General features: G+C 33.6%; 1 protein-coding gene across 1 annotated transcript in view; it reads right to left on the bottom strand.

Moving 5' to 3' along the window:
- The window catches only part of LOC141543252 (ankyrin repeat domain-containing protein 26-like), a 98,324-nt gene that overhangs the window by 23,562 nt on the left and 50,915 nt on the right, over window positions 1-23,847 (bottom strand). The window contains exons 15-18 of the mRNA XM_074268192.1: window positions 10,131-10,344; window positions 6,421-6,604; window positions 4,764-4,907; window positions 435-1,361 (exon numbers count right to left, since the gene is read on the bottom strand). Of these exons, the coding sequence (XP_074124293.1) occupies window positions 435-1,361; window positions 4,764-4,907; window positions 6,421-6,604; window positions 10,131-10,344 (1,469 nt within the window). The remainder of the gene's footprint in view (window positions 1-434; window positions 1,362-4,763; window positions 4,908-6,420; window positions 6,605-10,130; window positions 10,345-23,847) is intronic.

The following is a 23,847-nucleotide window of genomic DNA, read 5'->3' as shown; positions in this document are numbered from 1 at the left end:
TATGCACTGACTGATATGCTTGTCACACTTGATAAAAGTACTGGTTTGCTGAAAGCAAAAAAAAAAAAAAAAAAAAAAAAAAGTGGGGGAAAGTGGTGGTAATGAAGGAGTTGCTAGATACTTTTCATTATCTTCAATACATTACATGCATTACATGTATTAACTACACTTTACCTTTAAAATTTCATGGACTAGTTACACAGTATTAATAAGCAAAGTAAATCATTGTATTTAAAAGATGTGTACATTAGGTTGGTTTTTATCATGTTATTGCTTCCTCATCATCCTTTCTTACATATTAGAATTTTTATAATGAAAATTACTAACATCATCTACCTGCTATAAATTCAAATTTCTAATTTATCTTGATCAAAATAACTGAAGTTCATTTCAAAAAGTTAAATGCTAATAAATGATATTTCTTAAAGACCTACCTCTCTTTCTGCTTTTTCATTATCATATTTATGTGTTTGCTCTCTTAAGTGGTTACATTCATTGATTAACTCTTTATTTCTCTCTTCTACTACATGAATTTGTTCTTCAGTATCAGTAAGAAGTTTTTTGAAGAGATTCCTAAACTCTACCTGGACATCATTTATTACTTTTTCTATAGTGACATCTTTATTATGATTATCTTCAAGCTGTTGTAGAAGCAATATATTTTCACCCTGGATTTGCACTAATCTTTCTTGGATGGATTGTTGTTTGGCAATATATTTGTTCAGTTTTTGCTTTTCCATCTCATTTGTGTGTTCAAGGTCCTTTGCTCTATTTTGGGTTTCATTTAATTCTCTCTGTGTGTTTTCTAAAACTAGTGTCTTTTCTTTGAGGGAATCACGTACTTGGTGTAGCTCATTTTCTAAGCTATTAGCTTTTCTTCCAGCTTTAGAAAGCTCTTGAGAAAGTACACCATTGTTAGCTTTTAGTTTGTCTTTTAAACGAAGCCACTCATCTCGCTCTTGCTGAAAGGTATGTTCAAGGTCTAGTTTTGAAGTCTGATTTAGTTTATGATTAAGAATAGCAGAATCTAAACGGGAACGGTATGATTCAATTTCTTTTTCTAGTTTGTCTCTATTTTGTTTTTCATTTTCCATTCTAGATTTCAGCATTGCCTTCTCAGTTGTTAGAACATTTACTTGTCCACTGTATTGGATTATTGTTTCTTGTAATGCTTCTTCTTTCAGTGTTAATTCCTTTTGAACTTCATCAATGTTTTTTTTTAAAACTTCATTTTCTTCAGTATATCGATTTTCTTTTTCCTGATTCTTAATTTTTAATGTTTCTAGTTCCAGTTTAAGTTTCACAACTTCATCCTGTAGGGTTTGGTTTTTATGTAGCAGACATTTTTCATTTTCTTGACCCTTAACACAATAAAGAGAAGAAGAAAAAATTTGCTCCCCAAGGTAAAGTTATGCGATTACTTAATAATTACAAATAAACCCCAATGTGCCAAAAAGCACAGTGTATTCAAAGAAAAAATAAATTGAGGGAGTTTTACCTATTTCACATCAATGCCAGGTTCAGTTTTCTTAAATAATTGGTTTTAAAAGTACCACTTCAATCAGAAGAGTTGTACTTAGGATAATCAAGTCTTCAAAACAGATGGATATTTCACTATTTCACATAGAATACATTTAACAAATCCTATATTTTTAGGCACCCAAACCTATCTGTCACCATAATTTCTTTTTCTGTATCTATTTTATACTATACTATTTTTCATAGCGTTATGATAAAAATAAGAATACCTACTATGTTATATAGGCTTTTTAAAGTTTGCCAATACTTTCAATACTTTATCCCATTTAAGACATGCAACACTCTTATTAAAGCAAGAGCCACATTATTTCCATTTTACAGATAAGAATACAGGTTAGAAATTATTAAACAACCTTCTCATTATCACACAGCTAGTAAATGTTACAAGCAGCTTTTAGATCCAGGTTTCTTTTACAAAGCTTATTTCTTCTTATATGTTAAAGGATATATAATTATCCTACATTTAGTCTCATTGTACTAGTACAATTTTCTTCACTGCAGAGCAATGAAGTGAAATAGATTTCAATTTTTTTAAGTAAACATCTTGAAAAGAATCTAGTCTCGCAGATTTGTGGCATCATTACAGAATCATTTAGAACTTTTAGGTTATCTAGTCTCTCATTTTAGGGATGAGCAAAGCAAGGCCCAGATTGTGATCTGTAGACAATAACCTAACCCTAGCCATCACATTTTAAAGACATAATAAAAGAATCATTGTGGCAAAAGTAGATGGTACACTCCCACTGGAGTACATCTATTCCAGGATTATTTGGCTCCTTTTTTTAGAATGGGTAGAAACCACTCATTCATATGAGAATCCTTCTAAAAAGCCAGGAGGTGTCTATGAATTGGCATCAGCTGAGTTAAATAGAGCATTCCAGTCCCAGGCACCAAACAATTCCTAAGGATCTACAATGTTGATGATTTACTCCAAACCAAAATCCTAAATTTGGCATTTGTTGAATTGGTGTTTTTATCATGTTAAGCAATGGTGAATGTGAATGAATGAAATCTTGGAATGTATAGAGCTTTATTTTAGACATCTAAATGAAATTTATTATTACAAAATAATTTTATCTCTTTTGGTTTATGTGAAACAGACCAAACTATTATCTTACATTTGATAAATCTTAGATTCTGCCCTGGAAAGAACAAATTAAAGAAGAAAAGTGGTTTATGTAATAACCAATGCACAAGGGAAGCAGAAAGCTGGGGGAAAAAAATCTATAGCCAGTGTTTCTGATAAAACCCTCATTCCTAAAATATATAGAGAACTAACTCAAATTTAAAATGTACATGCCATTGCCTATTTGATAGTTAATTAACATAAACAGAAATTTTTCAGATGAAGAAATTAATGTCATTTCTTGTCATATGAAAAAGTGCTCTAAATTATTATTGTATTAAGACAATTCTGAGGCACCACTTCACACCACTCAAATTGGCTAAGATGGATTTAGGGGAAAAATGCATTATTAGTGAACTGATCCAATCGTTCTGGAGAGCAAGTTGGAACTATATCCAAAGGATTATCAAACTGTACATACTTTTTGATCCAGCAGTGTCATCCCTAGGTCTGCATCCCAAAGAGTTCATAAGAGAGGGAAAAGAACCCACATGTGCAAAAATGTTTGTAGCAGCCCTTTTTTATAGTGGCAAGGAACTGAGTGGATACCTGGGAGATGGAGAAGATTGAATAAGTTATGATATATGAATGTAACGGAATATTATTGTTCTGTAAGAAATGATGAGCAGACTGATTTCAGAAAAGACAGGACAAACTTACATGAACTGATGTTGAATGAAGTGAGCAGAACCAAGAGAACAATGCACACAGTAACAACAAAATTATATGATGGTCAACTGTGATGGATTTGGCTCTTCATAACAATGCAGTAATTCAATTTCAATAGACTTGTGATGGAAGGTGCCCTCCCCTTCCAGAGAGAGAACTATATAGCATTCTTACTTTTGTTTCCTTCTTTCTCATGGATTTTTTCACTGATTTTTCTTGCACAACATGACAAATGTGGCAATATGTTTAAAAGAGTAATATATATATTTAACCAAAAAGAAAAAAGGGGTTTGTATTCCAGATTTCATTTCCTACCAGATTGCATTCCTTTTCCCCCATAAGAAACTGATGAGATATCCCTTTCCTATAGTCAGAAAGGACAGACACTACTGAGAACCAGGGAATTTTTAAAATAGGAATATACTTGGGTCTCTGGAAGGATCATTCAATTCAAAGCAAAGAAGCAACAAAACAAACTGGACTGCTTTTGGTCACTATGTGTGCCACTACTTGTTTGCTGCAGACATATGGATTTCACTAAAGTAACAAATATGTCCAAAAATGAAATATAAAAATCCTTTTTTAAACTTTCACATTTGTTTTTTATTAGTATCTTATTTTTCCAAATCAACATTCTGCTTTGCAAAAACTTGTTTTTTTAAGTTTTTCACTCCCTCTTTCCCTCCTCCTTCCTTCATCCCCAAGACAGCAACCAATCTGATATAGGTCAAATATGTGCAGTTTTCCCAAACATATTTCCGTATTTGTCATGCTGCACACACATAAAAAAAAGATCAAAAAGAAAAAAAAAAACTGAGCAAACAAACAATAACAAAAGGTTGATCCACATTCACTTTCTTTCTGGATGAAATGGCACTTTCTATCACAAGTCTATTGGAATTTTCTTTAATCACTTTATTACTGAAAAGAGCCAAAGTCCATCATAGTTGATCATCACATAATTTTGTTGTTGCTGAGTAGTGTTCTTCACTTCACTTAGCATCACTTCGTTCATGTAAGTTTTTCTAGTCTTTTCTGAAATCAATCTGATCATCATTTCTTACAGAACAACAATATTCCATTACATTCATATATTGCAACTAATTCAGCCATTCTCCAACTTTTGGGCATACTCCAACTTCTGGGCATACACTCTCAATTTCCAGTTACTTGCCACTACAAAAAAGACTGCAACTAACATTTTTGTACAAGTGGGTCTTTTTACCTTTTTTATAATCTGTTTGGGATAAAGACCTACTAGTGATCAAAATCACTGGATCAAAAGGTATGTACAATTTGATAGTCCCTTGAGCATAGTTCCAAGTTGCTCTCCAGAATGGTTGAATCAATTCACAAGTTCAACAATGCAAAAAAAAATCCTGATTTTTTAAAATATACAAGTAGATTTGAAAATGACCAAAGTGAATACCTCAGAACTCTGAATCTTTTTGGAAGCAGCTGCTTCAATTTCCTTCTGCTTCAAAAGATAATTATTCAGAATTCCATCTTGTAAAACTCTGGCACTTTGCTCCCGAGAAAGTTGTCTTTGAGCATTATTTCGTTCTTCTTCAACCTAGAAACAACAATTTCATAACATTTTAAATCATATTTATTCAAAAGTCAGCAAAAAAATTTAGTGAAATATAGAATCTGAAAAAAATGGAAAATAGCTGTAAAAATGTAAGAAAAGTAGGCTATTGAAAATATTGAAAAAGTAGAATTTTAAAGTTGTAAAGGGACCTCAAAAACTATTCGGGCCAATCAATATCACTATTATGTACCTAATTTTCAGTAGACTTTACCTAGCCTTAGCTGGAAATCTTTGCGGGTGGCAGAACACCATCTCTAAAGACAACTTATTCAATTTATAGATGACTCTATTTCTTAGCAAATTCTTCCTGATAATAATTTTTTAAATGTACATTTTTGCAACTACTATCCATTGCTCTTAGTTGTCTCTTAGGCTGAGGTAGAAGCTTCAGAATCTTTCTTCCAAATGAATGTCCTTTAAAACTATGAAGGGTTATCATGGGGTTCAAGTCTTCTTTTCTCTAGGATTAACATCTCCAGTTGGCCCTCATATGTCATGGATTCAAGGCCCTTCCTCATCTTATTTGCCATCTTGCTTACTGGCTACCACAATTCTGTGGTAGCCAAAAATGAACAAAAATAGAACAGGTGACATCTAATAGGGTCAGAGTACAGAAGTGTTTTTACCTCCTCACTTTTGGAAGCTATTCTTTTCCTTATGCAACCCAAAATTACATTAGCTCTCTGGTTGCCAAATAATAGGGCTGAGTCAAATTGTGCTTAGAAGTCACTAAAACTCCTACATTTTTTCAGACAAAATGCTATGTAATCATATTTCTTCCAACTCATTAGTGAATAGTGAAACTAAATTTTTTTGTCTTAGGTATAAAATTTTCATTCATTCTAACTGAATTTCATCTTATTAGTAAGTTCAGTCCAGTGCTCTGACCTATTCAGACTTTTGGCATTCTTCCATTTATTCCATTTTAACTTGGATAAATTTAATTGTTTGAGAGCTAAACGAGCTAGAGAACAATAAAGTTTTCTGAAAGACTGAAGGATTTGTGGTACATGTTTGGTACATATATGGAATGGAGAAAGAACTGACCTTGCAATTTCATCCATCTAGAGATTTCTCAGATAAAGAACTCCCTCTACCAATGTAGATTGACACCTTCTTTGGACCTTATAGTCTTAGAAAATTGTTTAGAGCAGTAGTGTCAAATAGATTCTCCCCAATACTGAACATCCATGGGGAACTTTGATACCTCTGCCCTGTGGCCAGGTCACAGTCAAGATATGTCAGTGGCAACACTTGAAACCTAGTATTCCTAAATCTAAGGTCAGTTCTATCCACTATACCATACTGGTTCTCTATGTAAACTAGGTTTATTTTTAAATACATATTTATGAATGATTGAGCCAGATTTGCCTATACTAGAAATAAATACTTCAGTCTTTTTTAGGTATTAAAAAGGCTTTAATGGATTCAGGGCATCCACAAATATTCTTAACAAAGAAAAGATACAAAAACTAACTTTTACATTCCAATTTACCTGTTTAAAATTATTTCTTAGTGTTCTCAGTTCTTGATCCAAAGTTCTAAGCTTGAATTCAAGTAGATGTTTTCGCTCTACTTCTTTACTATATTCTTCTTCTTTTCTTTTTAATTGCTCCCCAATTTTTTCAAATAGCATTTCTGTACTTGAGTGCTTTTCTTTTTCTTGTTTTAGTGTAAACCTAGATTAAAATTGCTTGTTTTAACATCACAGATCAGCAGAAATAACGATTATCATGCTATTTAAGTATATTCATCAGAATCTCTAAAGAAAAAGATTTAAGAGGAAATGGATTCTTGTAGGGAATTCATCATTCTATCAAGAAACTCTTCTATTGATGCAACTTGGTCATTGCTCAGCAATTTTGAGCCTTAAGATAGTTACTTGGAGCACTGAGGAGTTATTGAACTTGCTCAGGTTCATACAGTCAGGATGTGTCAGAAAAGAGACCTCATTGTCTATCCAGGCTATTGTAGGGAATTTTTATTTAAAAAACCAAACCACAACCATCACAACAAAAAAAAAACAAACAAAAAACCCCCAAGTCAACAATGTATCATATAGCTTTTTGGATAGTTTAGCTTTTTGTATTCAATGGATAGAAATTCTATAAATTGGATACATATATCTATTTCCCTCCTTTCCCTGCCTGCCTTTTGGGCTTTAAATTGTTTGCTGAACTGCACTAAAGAAGAACTAGAGGAAATGATTTTTTCAGTTTCTGAGTTTTGATACATCTGAATGATTGATAAAAAAATTTGGAGGGGGATGTTGATAAAATTCCTGACTAAAATTAAGGTGGGAATGGTTTTGACATTTCCTTCATACATTTTCCCATTACCAATGATTATTCAGAGATAATGTTACTTCATTTTGGGAAAAAAAATTGCAAGTCATTATTAATTTTGAAAATTCACTAAAAATGGCTAAAATTTTAAAATATCCAAAAGGAAATGTTGCAGTGAACTCTTTTTATATAGAAGCTCCAAATTAATTTTCTAGATTCTTTTTTTACATTTTAAGATACTACCAGTATTTTAAGTCCAATGCTAGTCTAAGGGTCTGCCTACAGTCTGCTTTTACCATTGTTCTTAGCATTTGAAGATAACATTTCTGATGCAGATATAAATAGAGATGCTTGAACTCCTGAGAAGTCAGCAATCCTGTCTAAACTATTGATACTCAAGAAGACAATTCTTTGGCAAAGCAACTACAATTTGAACTGATTTATAAGAAAAACTAAGGAGACCAACTTAAATAATATTTTCTTCTTATTATTGTCTTACTACTTTAAGCATTTTGTAGTCCTTCAGAATGAAGTATTGAGATAATGTTATAAAATTTTATAACAACTGAGAAAATAATATAATTAAAATTAAAGACTTAAGAGTATTACCTTTAAATGATGGATTAGAATCATAAGAATGATTCTGCTATTGTAAATATATAGAATTTTAAAGAATGACAGCGAAATCATTCCCAAATACTCCCTTAGAAAGTCAAGAGAGATTCTGAAAGGTGTTTATAAACAATTTTACATATATTAGATTTCCCTAAAAGTCAGTCAGTATTGGTAAACAAGCTTTTATTAAGTGCTTCCTCTATGCCATATACTGTGCTAAGCACTGGGAATATAAACAAAGGCAAAAACACCAGTTTCTGCTCCTAAGGTGCTTACTTTCTAAATGAGGAAAACAAATTTTGGAAAGATACATATTACAGACAGAATATTTGGAAGGTTATATCAGAAAAGGCACTAGAAGCTAAGGGGAATGATTACTGATGCGCAGGTGAATTTCAGAGAAATCTAGAAAGATTTATATGAATGACACAAAATTAAGAGAACTGAACTAGACGAACAATGTATACAATAACAGCATCATTGTGTGACAATTATCAATCAAAAACTTAACTCTTCTCAACAATAGCATGATCTAAGACATCCTCAAAGAACTCGTGATGGAAAATGCCATCCGCATGCAGAGAAAGAATTGATAAGAGTATACATGCAGTCAAAATATACTATTTTCACCATATTTTTTAAAAAATGTTTTCCCCCCTTTAGTTTGTTTCTTCTCTTACAACATGACTAATATGGAAATACAATTTATGTGAATGCACATATATAACTTATATCAAATTGCTTATTCTTTTAGAGAGGAAGGAAAAGGAGGAAAAGAGAAAATTTAAAACTCAAATTTAAAAAAAATGGAATGTTCAAAATAATCTTTACATAGAATTCCAAATAAAAAATCACTATTAAAAAATAGCAGGTAGTCCAGTACAAGTGGATCTTGGAGATAATAGAGGGCCACTACAGCTTAATGAGGAGGAATGACATGTTAAGATCTATGCTTTAGGAAAATCATTTTGGCATCTGAGTGAAGAATGGATTGGTGTGTATAAGGTCTTGAGTTAAAAAAAAAGTGGAAATTTAGTTCAATAATTAATATAAGCAAGAAATAATGAAGGTCTGAACTGAAGTGGTAGCTTTATAAATAGATAGAGATGGACATCTATAAGAGATGCTACAAAGGTAGAAAATTTGTCATCAGATTGAATATGAAGAATAAAAAGGAGTAGTTAAAGATGTTATTAAATTGCAGGTGTAAGTAAATCAGAGGAAGGTGGTATCATTGATAGTAATAGGGACATTCAGAAGAGGGGAGACTTAGGGAGAAAGATAATTCTGTTAAGGTCAAGATGAATATGGGGAGTTCATAAAAACATTAGTAATGTATGGAGGTAGCTCAAGAGAGAGACTAGGGCTGAATATAAAGACCTGGAAATAATTTATTTCATAGGGATGTTAAATAAAATTACGGGGAGCAGATGAGATTACCAAGAGAAATAATGCACCTTACAAGATTGTAAACTCAATTACAGCTGAGGCTTTCAAGTAATGTTCATCTCTTATCTCCCCTAGAGTTTCATAAAGTATTTTACATATAACGGTGTAATAATAAATTTGTTGAGGAAATTGAATAATTAGATGCTTATTGTATATCAGAAATAGACATTACCTTTCTAACCTTATACATTACCATGCTTCTTGTACTCTGCAGTCCAAACTGGTCTTTTTGTTCAACACAGCACAACATAAAATTCCATTTCCCAAGGCCTCACCTTTGTCCTGGTTGTCTATTATGCCTAGAATATATTCCTCTTCTCCTAACCTCCCCATTGCTTAAAATTTGTTTCTTTAAAAATTCTACTTAGGTACTTCCTTGTACATAAAGGTTTCCTGAATCCCTCCTCCAGCTATTAGTACTATTCCCTGAAAACCATGGCCTTGCTTTCTGCTCCAAATTTCTGTGACTTCATTGAATTTACTTTTGTATTTACATGTTGTATTCTTGTACTGAAAGTAAACTCCTTTATGGCATTTCATTTTTGTCTTTGTAGGCCCAGTGCCTAGAACAGTACTTGTCACCCAGAAGACATTTGATATATGTTTGTTGATTAAAACACTATTCTGTCCTTCAAAAAGTAAAATCACATAGTAATAGAGGGAATTCTGGAAATTATTCCAAACAGGAAAATAGACATATCCCATAGAGTTTTAAAAGGATTAACTAGGTCTCAGTAGAGTATGATTTTAAAGATGCGTCATTTCCGACTTACTAATAACCTCATATCCTCTGACACAATGCTTCAATGTAAGAGAAATGATTTCAAGTCTTTATTTAAACTTAGGTATCCCATACCTGAGTCTATAGAGTTCTCTATCCCATTCTACTTTTTGATGCTCTAACTGGGATTTTATTTTTCTTATTTCTGATAATTCTTCCAGTAGTCCAGTAATCTTGTTTTCTAAACTCTTAACTTTTCTTTCAAGTTCTATACATCGTGCTTTTTTAAGTTCCACTGATCGTTCATATTTAAGAACTGCATCCTGAATTTTCAGACAGTGAATGGAATCTGTATAGAGAAAAATACAAGTAAATAAAATTAGGATTTTAAAATCTGTAGGATAGTGGCAGTGTACTTAGAATTCAGCTTCTCTGGCACTGATAAAATACTATCCACATATAAATCCTAAGGATATAATAAAATATTATTTTGTCAATAGATTTAAATTGAATTTTCTCTGTGGGTACTATAGACAGTTAAAAAGAAGCTCTAAGTTACATATTACTTTATAAAAATTATTTGAAACATCAGCATTCTTCACAACATTTAAAAAAATATGTGAAAAGTAAATAATCTGACATGTACTATTAGTGGGAAAAATAAGTTTGATAAAATAGATTTAAATATGTATAATACAAATATGCTCAATTATTTTATAATTATCTTAAATATGTTTTACCCCAAATAGTTATATGTAAACACTGTTCTTTAGAGATTTATAAATTAGTAAGCAACATTCATACAATAACCTGGTAACTTTAACCAAAATATAACTGAGAAACCAGAAGGAGGAGAAAAAAAGTCTTCTGAGGATTAAGGAAAATAGCTAGCACAAAATCCAAGCACCTTATTTTGCAGAGAGATACATAGCTAAATTTAGACCTAATTCAGAGTTAGAAAATATCAAGTTACAGATTTAACAGACTGGGTTATCTGGTTTCCCTTGGCAACTTTCAATTCTTTATACATTTCAGTGTTTAGTAGAATTGAAACAACAATAAGAATGAGAACAGAGTTGTTAGAGGTAGATACATTGATTATAGTGTGCAGTGAAGTTGACAGTAAGAGATCCTAAGATCAAAGATTCAAAATAAAAAAAGAAACTGAGGCATAGAGAAGTTAAAGGCCTTGTTGAGAATCATAGTCAGTATGTAAATAAGGCATAATTTGAAACTAGATATTATATCATGTCCAGTATGCTATGCTTACAGAAGAATTTTTAAAACTAGGCAGAAATTTTGAGATTTTTGATATCTTTGGCCACTCAGTGAAAGATTTTAATATTTTGGCTATTCTTTCCATGAAAGAGATCACTTTATCCATCTGGTCAGATCCATCTCTTTAATGCTTTTCTATTATCAACCAAATAAAATTCATACAACTTATCCTAGCATCCAATATAGATAGCATAATATGGATAACATAGATAATATAGGGCATATAGGCTTACAAAATGCCTTCTCCAAAACAATCCTCTGAAATAAGACCTTGTATAGATTAAGAAAATAAAGTCTATGCTGAGGCGATTTGTGTATGCACACATTAGGCCCTCTACAATTCTGTAATACCTTAACTTTCCATATTTACACCTTACTTATAAGTGTTCTTATAATTCTTATTATAAATTTGTCTATTATTCTCATAAACTATCTAGTAAAACTAAATTTTTAGTGTCATTTTCCTGTTTCTTTGCTCACAAATTCCATGTTTGCAGTATTCATTCCATTCCCTCTATAGTACTATGATCTACTTAATTCATACCCATCCTTTAAAACAACTCAAATGTTACCTTCACAACCAGGGAGAGGTTTTTTTTGAAACCTCATTTTATTATTATTATTATTATTATTATTATAGCTTTTTATTGATAGAACATATGCATGGATAATTTTTCAACATTGACCCTTGCAATCACTTCTGTTCCAACTTTTCCCTTCCTTCCCTAAATCTCCTTCCCTAGATGGCAGGCAGTCTCATACATGTTAAACATGTTAAAGTATATCTTAAATACAATTTATGTATACATATTTATACAGTTCTCTTGCTGCACGAGAGAATTTGGATTTAGAAAGATAAAAATAACCTGGGAAGAAAAATAAAAATGCAAGAAGTCCACATTCATTTCTCAGTGTTCCTTCTTTGGGTGTAGCTGGTTCTGTTCAGTGATCAATTGGAACTGAATTGGATCCTCTCATTGCCACTCATCAGAACTGATCCTCATCTAGATTGTTGTTGAAATAAATAATGATCTCCTGGTTCTGCTCATTTCACTCAGCATCAGTTCATGTAAGTCTTTCCAAGCCTCTCTGTATTAATCCTGCTGGAAATTTCTTACATAACAATAATATTCCATAACATTCATATACCACAATTTACCCAGCCATTCTCCAATTCATGGGCATCCATTCAATTTCCAGTTTCTAGTTACTACAAAAAGGGCTGCCACAAACATTTTTGCACATACAGGTCCCTTTCCCCTCTTTAAGATCTCTTTGGGAAATAAACCCAGTAGTAACACTGCTAGATCAAAGGATATGTACAATTTGATAACTTTTTGAGCATAATTCCAAATTGCTCTCCAGAATGGCTGGACCCATTCACAATTCCACCAACAATGCATCAGTATTCCAGTTTTCCCACATTCCCCTCCAACATTCGTCATTATCTTTTCCTATCTTCTTAGCCAATCTGACAGGTGTGTAGTGGTATCTCAGAATTGTCTTAATTTGCATTTCTCTGGACTTCCGGCCAAGATGGCGGTGTGGAGGCAGACAGCTGCTTGAGCTCCTCGTTTTCTCTCAGAACTTACTTCATGACAAGCCTCTGACTTAATGCTTGACCCAGAAAGAAATCCACAAATAATCACCAAGAGAAGACATCCTTGAAAGTCGCCAGAAAAGATCTGTGTTTGCTTGGGGGAGGGTCAATCAGACTGGGCGCAGACTGAGGGCAGGCAGCCAGAGCAAGACAGGCAGCTCACACAGCTCAGACTGGAGGGGGAGGGGTGTGATCTCTGCCATTTCTGTGAAAGGGCTTTTGCCCCAGTGTGGATGCTCCGTCTTGGCAGCAAGCCAGGAGCAGCGGAGAGGGTGAAACACCGGAGGTGAAGATTAAAACCCCAGAAAGCCAGCTTCTCTCAGAGCCCAGCCACCCCCAACCCCCACCTGGACTGACTCGGTGCGTTCTCGTAGCCTCAGAGCGCAGATTCAGTACAGTCATTGCTGTTCTGTTAGTGGCTCTCTGCTGCCCTACCCCCAGTCTGTAGAGGAAGCCCATTAATACCATCCAGCCCCATCCCCCGCAAAACAGACCAATTGTTTCTCTTGTCAGTTTGTTTTCTTTGATTCCTACTCTGACAAAATGAACAAAAAATTCAAAAGGGCTCTAACCATTGACAGCTTCTGTGTGGAGAGGGAGCAGACTTCAAATGCTGAGGAGACTAGGAACAGACTGTCCCCAGATGTATCCCCTGGGAGGGATATAAGCTGCTCCTCAATACAAAAGAACCTCATAGAGGAAATCAAAAAGGCTCTCACAAGAGAGCTGGAAGAGAAATGGGAAAAGGAAAGGGAAGCTTGGCAAGAGAGCCTGGAGAAGTCATCCCATGCATTCAAAGACAGAGTGGATAAAGAAATCAAATCATTGAGAAACAAGATTAGTGAGCTGGAAAAGGTAAACAACTCCAAGGAAAATAGGATTAGTGAGCTGGAAAAAGAAAACAGCTCTCTTAAAAATAAAATGGATAAAATGGAAAAAAATTCCATAGAAGATAAAAACTCAATTGGACAATTACAAAGAGATATAAAAAAAGTGACTGAAGAAAATACATCATTGAAAATTAGACTGGAACAAGTAGAAATGAATGACTCAAGGAGAAACCAAGAGGTAGTCAAGCAAAACCAGAGAAATGAAACAATTGAAAAGAATGTCAAGTACCTTACCAGAAAGACAACAGACCTGGAAAACAGATTCAGGAGAGACAATTTGAGAATAATCGGACTCCCTGAAAAATGGGAGGAAAAAAAAGAGCTTGGACACCATTTTCGAGGAAATTATCAAAGAGAACTGCCCAGACATTCTGGAAACAGAGGGTAAAATAGACATTGAAAAAATTCATCAATCACCTACTGAAAGGGACCCTAAAATCAAAACGCCAAGAAATATAGTGGCCAAGTTCAAGAACCATCAGACAAAGGAAAAGATATTGGAAGCTGCTAGAAAAAAGCAATTCAGATATGGAGGATCCACAATAAGGATAAGCCAGGATCTAGCAGCGTCCACATTAAAAGAACGCAGGGCCTGGAACATGATATTCCGAAAGGCTAAGGAACTTGGTATGCAGCCAAGAATAACTTACCCAGCAAGAATGAGCATCGTTTTCCAGGGAAGAAGATGGACATTTAACGAAATAAATGAATTCTATCTATTTTTGATGAAAAAACCAGACCTACATAAAAGGTTTGATCTTCAAATACAGAACTCAAGAGATTTCTAAAAAGGTAAAAAGAAATCTTGAGAACTATACTTCTGTCAAAAAAATATGTAAAGAACATATGTACAATTTGTCTTAGAAACTAGAGGTGGAAAGGAAATTATATCATAAAAAAGTGTAAAGTGGTGGTACTACATCTCATGAAGAGGCAAAGGTAACCTATTATATCTGAGAGAAAGAAAGGAGGGAGATGAACATAGTGTGTATCAATAGACATATTCGATTTATGGTGAAACTTCTTCCACTTCATTGAAAAGTGAGAGGGAAGGAGTAAGCTAAGGGGAAGGGAATACAGAAATTTTGAGGAAAAGGGGTAAAATAAGGGGAGGATCTTTAAGGTGGGGGAGGGATCCTAAAAAGGGAGGGCTGTGAAAAGCAAATGGTGTTCACCAGTTTAATACTGGGTAGGAGGGTAAAAGGGAAGGAAAGGGGAAAAGCATAAGCAGGGGTTAATAGGATGGCAAGCAATATAGAATTAGTCCTTCTAACCATAAATGTGAATGGGGCTAACTGCCTCATAAAGAGGAAGCAGTTAGCAGACTGGATTAAAAGTCAGAATCCTACTTTATGTTGTTTACAGGAAACACACCTGAAACAGGGTGAGACATTCAAACTAAAAGTAAAAGGGTGGAGCAGAATCTATTATGCTTCAGGCAAAACCAAAAAAGCAGGAGTAGCCATCCTCATCTCAGATCAAGCAAAAACAAAAATTGATCTAATTAAAAGAGATAAGGAAGGGCATCATATCCTGCTAAAGGGCAGCATCAATAATGAAGCAGTATCAATATTAAACATATATGCACCAAGTGGTGCAGCATCTAAATTCTTAAAAGAGAAATTAAAGAGAGCTGCAAGAGGAAATAGATAGCAAAACTATAATAGCGGGAGATCTCAACCTTGCACTCTCAGAATTAGATAAATCAAACCACAAAATAAATAAGAAAGAAGTCAAAGAGGTAAATAGAATACTAGAAAAGTTTGATATGATAGATGTTTGGCGAAAGCTAAATGGAGACAGAAAGGAATATACTTTCTTCTCAGCAGTTCATGGAACCTATACAAAAATTGATCATATACTAGGGCATAAAAACCTCAAAATCAAATGCAATAAGGCAGAAATAGTAAATGCATCCTTTTCAGACCATAATGCAATCAAAATAACATTTAATAAAAAGCCAGGGGAAAATAGACCAAAAAATAATTGGAAACTAAATAATCTTAGACTAAAGAATGATTGGGTAAAACAGCAAATCATAGACATAATTAATAACTTCACCCAAGAAAATGACAATAATGAGACATCATACCAAAATGTGTGGGATACAGCCAAAGCAGTAATAAAGGGAAGTTTTATATCTCTACAGGCCTACTTGCATAAAATAGAGAAAGAGAGGGCCAACGAATTGGGCTTACAACTAAAATTGCTAGAAAAGGAACAAATTAAAAACCCCCAGACAAACACAAAACTTGAAATTCAAAAAATAAAAGGTGAGATTAATAAAATTGAAAGTAAAAAAACTATTGAATTAATTAATAAAACTAAGAGTTAGTTTTATGAAAAAACCAACAAAATAGACAAACCCTTAGTAAACCTGATTAAAAAAAGGAAAGAGAAAAAAGCAAATTGATAGTCTTGAAAATGAAAAGGGTGAACTCACCACTAATGAAGAGGAAATTAGAACAATAGTTGGGAGCTACTTTGCTCAACTTTATGCCTATAAATTCGATAACTTAAATGAAATGGAAGAATACCTTCAAAAATATAGCTTGCCCAGATTAACAGAGGAAGAAGTAAGTAGTCTAAATAGTCCCATCTCAGAAAAAGAAATAGACCAAGCTATTAACCAACTTCCTAAGAAAAAGTCCCCAGGACCAGATGGATTTACAGGTGAATTCTACCAAACATTTAAAGAACAACTAACTCCAATGCTATGTAAACTATTTGAAAAAATAGGGATTGAAGGAGTCCTACCAAATTCCTTCTATGACACAGACATGGTACTGATACCTAAACCAGGTAGATCGAAAACTGAGAAAGAAAACTATAGACCAATTTCCTTAATGAATATTGATGCTAAAATCTTAAATAAGATATTAGCAAATAGACTTCAGAAAATCATCCTCAGGATAATACATTATGACCAAGTGGGATTTATACCAGGAATGCAGGGCTGGTTTAATATTAGGAAAACTATTAGTATAATTGACTATATTAATAATCAAATTAATAAAAACCATATGATCATCTCAATAGATGCAGAAAAAGCATTTGATAAAATCCAACATCCATTCCTACTAAAAACGCTTGAGAGTATAGGAATAAATGGACTATTCCTTAAAATAATAAGGAGCATATATTTAAAACCTTCAGTAAACATCATATGTAATGGTGATAAACTAGAACCTTTCCCTGTAAGATCAGGAGTGAAACAAGGTTGCCCACTATCACCATTACTATTCAATATAGTACTAGAAACTCTAGCCTCGGCAATAAGAGCCGAGAAAGAGATTCAAGAAATTAGAGTAGGAAATGAAGAAATCAAATTATCACTTTTCGCAGATGACATGATGTTATACTTAGAGAACCCCAAAGACTCTGCTAAAAAGCTATTAGAAATAATTCAGAATTTTAGCAAAGTTGCAGGATACAAAATAAATCCACATAAATCCTCAGGATTTTTATACATTTACCAACACAATCCAACAGCAAGAAATACAAAGAGAAATTCCATTCAAAATAACAGTCGATAGTATAAAATATTTGGGAATATATCTACCAAAGGCGAGTCAGGAATTATATGAGCAAAATTACAAAACACTTGCCACAAAAATAAAGTCAGATTTAAATAATTGGAAAGACATTCAGTGTTCTTGGATAGGCCGAGTGAATATAATAAAGATGACAATACTCCCCAAACTAATCTATTTATTTAGTGCTATACCAATCAGACTCCCAAGAAACTATTTTAATGACCTAGAAAAAATAACAACAAAATTCATATGGAAGAATAAAAGGTCGAGAATTGCAAGGGAACTAATGAAAAAAAAGTCAGAGGAAGGTGGTCTAAGTGCACCTGATTTAAAGCTATATTATAAAGCAACAGTCACCAAAACCATTTGGTATTGGCTAAGAAATAGACTAGTTGATCAGTGGCATAGGTTAGGTTCACAGGGCAAGATAGTGAAGAAAAATAGCAATCTAATCTTTGACAAACCCAAAGATGCCAAATTTTGGGATAAGAATTCATTATTTGACAAAAACTGCTGGGAAAACTGGAAATTAGTATGGCAGAAACTAGGCATGGACCTACATTTAACACCACATACTAAGATTAGATCAAAATGGGTCCAAGATTTAGGCATAAAGAACGAAATCATAAATAAATTGGAGGAACATGGGATGGTTTACCTCTCAGACTTGTGGAGGAGGAAGGAGTTTGTGTCCAAGGGAGAACTAGAGACCATTATTGATCACAAAATAGAACATTTTGATTACACCAAATTAAAAAGTTTTTGCACAAACAAAACTAATGCAAACAAGATTAGAAGGGAAGTAACAAATTGGGAAAAAATTTTTACAGTTAAAGGTTCTGATAAAGGCCTCATCTCCAAAATATACAGAGAATTGACTTTAATTTATAAGAAATCAAGCCATTCTCCAATTGATAAATGGTCAAAGCATATGAACAATTTTCAGATGATGAAATTAAAACTATTTCCACTCATATGAGTGTTCCAAATTACTATTGATCAGAGAAATGCAAATTAAGACAACTCTGAGGTATCATTACACACCTGTCAGATTGGCTAAGATGACAGGAACAAATAACGATGAATGTTGGAGGGGCTGTGGGAAAACTGGGACACTGATGCATTGTTGGTGGAGTTGTGAAAGAATCCAACCATTCTGGAGAGCAATCTGGAATTATGCCCAAAAAGTTATCAAAATGTGCATACCCTTTGACCCAGCCATACTACTACTGGGCTTATACCCCAAGGAACTACTAAAGAAGGGAAAGGGACCTGTATGTGCCAAAATGTTTGTGGCAGCCCTTTTCATAGTGGCTAGAAGCTGGAAGATGAATGGATGTCCATCAATTGGAGAATGGTTGGGTAAACTATGGTATATGAATGTTATGGAATATTATTGTTCTATAAGAAATGAACAACAGGAGAAATATAGAGAGGCTTGGAGAGACTTACATCAACTGATGCTGAGTGAAATGAGCAGAACCAGAAGATCATTATACACTTCAACAATGATACTGTATGAGGATGTATGCTGATGGAAGTGGATTTCTTCAACATAGAGAAGAGCTAATCCAATTCCAATTGATTAATGATGGACAGAACCAGCTACATCCAGAAAAGGAACACTGGGAAATGAGTGTAAACTGTTATTTTTACCTTCTGAATCCAATTCTTCCTGTGCAACAAAAAATTCAGTTCTACACACATATATTGTATCTAGAATATACTGTCATATATTTAACATATATAAGACTGCTTGCCATCTGGGGGAGGGGGTTGGGGGACAAAGGGAAAAAATCTGAATAGAAGTAAGTGCAAGGGATAAGGTTGTAAAAAATTACCCATGCATATGTATTGTCAAAAAAAAATGTTATAATTATAAAATAAAATAAAAATTAAAAAAAAAATTTGCATTTCTCTGACCAATAGTGATTTGGAACACTTTCATATGAGTGGAAATAGTTTCAATTTCATCATCTGAAAATTGTCTGTTCATATCCTTTGACCATTTATCAATTAGAGAATGGCGGGATTTATTATAGAGTAAATTCTCTATATATTTTGGAAATGAGGCCTTTATCAGAACCTTTAATTGTAAAAATGTCTTCCCAGTTTGTTGCTTCCCTTCTAATCTTGTTTGCATTAGTTTTGTTTGTACAAAGGCTTTTTAATTTGATATAATCAAAATTTTCTATTTGTGATTAATAATGATGTCTAGTTCTTCTTTGGTCACAAATCCCTTCCTCCTCCACAGGTCTGAGAGGAAAACTATCCTATGTTCTTCTAATTTAGTTATAATCTCCTTTCGCCTAGATCATGAACCCATTTTGACCTTATCTTGGTGTACAGTGTTAAGTGTGAGTCAATGCCTAGTGTCTGCTACACTAATTTCCAATTTTCCCAGCAATTTTTGTGAAATAATGAATTCTTATCCCCAAAGTTGGGATCTTTGGGTTTGTCCTATTCCACTGATCAATCAATCTATTTCTTAGCCAATACCAAATGGTTTTAGTGACTGCTGCTTTATAATATAGTTTTAGATCAGGTACAACTAGGTCATCTTTATTTGATTTTTTTTTTTCATTAATTCCCTTGAAATTCTAGACCTTTTGTTCTTCCATATGAATTTGGTTATTTTTTTTAGGTCATTAAAATAGTTTCTTGGGAGTGTGATTGGTATAGCACTAGATAAATAGATTAGTTTAGGGAGTATTTTCATCTTTATTATATTCACTCGGCCTATCCAAGAAAACTTAATATGTTTCCAATTATTTAAATCTGACTTTATTTGTGTGGAAAGTATTTTGTAATTTTGCTCATATAATTCCTGACTCTCCTTTGACAGATTGATCCCATTATATTTTATACTATTAACAGTTATTTTGAAGGAATTTCTTTTTGTATTTCTTGCTGTTGGATTTTATTGGTGATGTATAAAAATGCTGTGGATTTGTGTGGATTTATTTTGTATCCTGAAACTTTGCTAAAGTTGTGAATAAGTTATAATTGCTTTTTAGTAATATCTCTAGGGAAAAAAAGTAATATCTCTAGGGTTCTCTAAGTATACCATTATATTATCTGCAAAGGATGATAATTTGGTTTCCTCATTACCTATTCTAATTCCTTCAATCTCTTTTTTTCATCTCATTTTTCATTTATTGCCAAAGCTAGCATTTCTACAACAATTTTGAATAGTAATGGTGATAGTGGGCAACCTTGTTTCACTTCTGATTTTACTGGAAATGGTTCCAGTTTATCACATTACATATGATGCTTACTGATGCTACTGACTATTTTAAAGAAAAATCCAGTTAATCATATACTCTCTAGTGTTTTTAATAGGATTGGGTGTTGTGTTTTATCAAATGCATCTATTGAGATGGTCATATGACTTTTGTTAATTTGGTTATAGTCAATTATGTTAGTTTTCCTAATATTAAAACAGCCCTGCATCCCTGATATAAATTCTACTTGGTCAATGAATACTATTCTGGATATGATTTTTCTGTAATCTTTTTTCTAGTATTTTATTTAAAATTTTTGCATCAATGTTCCTTAGGGAGATTGGTCTATAATTTTCTTTGTTTTCATCCTACCTGGTTTAGGTATCAGTACCATGTCTGTATCATAAAAAGAATTTGGTAGGACTCTTTCAATCCCTATTTTTTTTTCAAATATTTTTTATATAGTATTGGAGTTCATCATTCTTTAAATGTTTGGTAGAATTCACATGTAAATCCATCTAGTCCTGGGGTTTTTTTCTTAAGGAGTTGATTAATAGCTTGTTCTATTTCTTTTTCTAAAATGGGACTGTTTAATCAAGTTACTTCTTCCTTTGTTAATATGGACAGGCTACATTTTTGAAGGTATTCATCCATTTCATTTAAGTTATCAAATTTATTGGTGTAATGTTGGGCTACTAATTATTGCTGTAATTTCTTCTTCATTAGTGGCAAGTTCTCCCTTTTCATTTTTAAGACTAACAATTTGATTTTCCTCTTTCCTTTTTCTAATAAAATTTACGAAAGGTTTATCTATTTTGTTGGATTTTTCATAGAACCACCTCTTAGTTTATTAATCCCTCCTTTTATTTTTAGAATTTCAAGTTTAGTGTTTGACTGGGGGGGGATTTACTTTCCTCTTTTTCTAGCTTTTTTTAGTTGCAAGCCTAATTCATTGATTTTCTCTTTATTTTATGCAAGTAGGCTCCTAGAGATATAAAATTTCCCCTTATTACCACTTTGGCTGTATCCCACACATTTTGGTATGACATTTCATTGTCGTCATTCTCTCGGGTGAAATTTTGTGTCTGTGATTTCCTGTTTCATCAAGTCATTCTTTAGAATGAGATTAGTTTCCCATTACCTTTTAGTCTATTTTCCCTTGGCTTTCCATTTTATTTATTTTTAATTTATTTATTTTTATTTATATTTAAATATAATTTTTATTGGATCATTATCTGAAAAGGGTGCATTTACTATTTCTGCCTTTCTGCATTTGAATTTGAAGTCTTTATGTCCTAATATATGGTCAATTTTTGTATAGGTTCCATGAACTGCTAAAAAGAAAGTGTTCTCCTTTCTGTCTCCATTCAGTTTTGTCCAAACATCTATCATACCTAACTTTTCTAGTATTCTATTTACCTCTTTACAGTTTTGTGGTTTGATTTATCAAGTTCTGAGAGTGCAAAGTTGAGATCTCTTGCTATTATAGTTTTGCTGTCTAATTCTTCTTGCAGCTCTCTTAAATTTTCCTTTAAGAATTTAGATGCTACACCACTTGGTGCATATGTTTAGTATTGATATTGCTTCATTGTCTATGTTACCCTTTAGCAAGATATAGTGCCCTTCCTTATCTCTTCTAATTAGATCGATTTTTCCTTTTGTTTGATCTGAGATCAGAATGGCTATCCCTGCTTTTTTTTACTTCACCTGAAGCATAATAGATTCTTCTCTAGCCTTTTACCTTTACTCTGTATGTATCACCCTACTTTAAGTGTGTTTTCTGCAAACAGCATATTGTAGGATTCTCACTTTTAATCCAGTCTACTATCCACCTCTGCTTTATGGGGGAGTTTACCCCATTCACATTTATGGGGAAAATTACTAATTCTGTATTTCCTGCCATCTTGTTAAACCCAGAGTATGCTTTTCTCTTTTCTATCTCCCTTAAGCCCCTCCACAGTATTAAACTTGTGTGCACCATTTGCCTCATGCATTTCAGTAACTCTGGTTTTCAAGGAGTTGATTTCTTTATCCACTCTATCTTTTAATGAGTAAACAGACTTATCCAGGCCCTCTTGCCAAGCTTCCCTTTCCTTTCCCCATTTTTATTTTAGCTCTCTTGTGAGAGCCTTTTAAATTTCTTCTATGAGAGCCTTGTGTGGTGGGGACCTGATCATATTCCCCTTTGGGGTTTCATCTAAAGACAATATGCTTATCCTCAGGATTTGAAGTCTGCTCTCTATCAGTATAGAAGCTATCTATAGTTAGAGCACACTTTACCTTTTTACTCATTTTGACAAAAAAACAAAAACAAAAACAAAAAAAACAACTGTAGTCTGCTTTGGGGGCAGGGTGATGTTACCAACCTTCCTCTGCAGACAACAGGAAGTAGCAGTGAAGCAGCAGTGATCTGTGCTGGGATCAGCATCTGTGAGCTAAGATCATACTGAGTCCCTCCCAGTGCTGAATGGGTGTGACCAGGTCCTGAAAAACACCAATGTTTTGGTGTCACAGTCTTTACCTCCTATGTTTATAGCTTCTCTGCTGATCTACATTGGCTTGCTGCCAGAGCAAAGTAGCCATACTGGTAAAGTTCTCCCTGCAAATTTTCTGCCAGCAAAGATCACACCCCGCCCCACTCTGGTCTGCTCAGCATGAGCTGCCTTCCGTGCTCTCACTACCAACTAGCCTGACACTGAGTCTGGTCTAACTGCCCCTGCCCGTGAACAAAAACAGACCTTTTCTGGCAAATTTTGAGAATATCTTTTATTGGTAATGTGTTGTACTTCCAATATTTGTGGGTTTCATAGTCAAGCACTAATTCTGAGGCTGTTCCACAAAAGTAGTAGTCTGAGAGTAAGGAAGAGCTTAGACAGACATGTGTGTCCTCTCCACCATCTTGGCTCCGTCCCCCCTTTTTATCCTCATTCTTGATAGCTAATGTTCTTTCCCACTTTATACCTCATAGAGTAATATCATATCATATCATCATATCATATAGTCTTCAAGTATGTGTGCATTTTTCAATATTAGAGTTATCTATATAGGCTCTATCCGCCTAGTAGACAGCACACCTAATGAGGACAAGGACTAAAATTTATGTATCTAATCTAAAATTTATGTATCTGGCACACAGTAGTTATTTAATAATTCTTTTTGAATTGAAACAAATAGTAGGTCATCTTTAAGCACTTTTTTCTGAAAAATTCGTTACTCTGAAGCCAACAAAATCCTTTTCAGCTTGGCAAGATTAGATTCTAAGAATTCAGTCACCTCTGTTCTGCTCAGTCAATAGAATAGGGCATCAGTGTTATCTTCTTGAAT

This window comes from Sminthopsis crassicaudata, chromosome 5 (genome assembly GCF_048593235.1).
Source record: "Sminthopsis crassicaudata isolate SCR6 chromosome 5, ASM4859323v1, whole genome shotgun sequence".
In the NCBI taxonomy this organism is placed as follows: domain Eukaryota; kingdom Metazoa; phylum Chordata; class Mammalia; order Dasyuromorphia; family Dasyuridae; genus Sminthopsis; species Sminthopsis crassicaudata.
The sequence above is the reverse complement of the archived record's forward strand: the minus strand, read 5'-3'. Positions and strand labels throughout refer to the sequence as shown.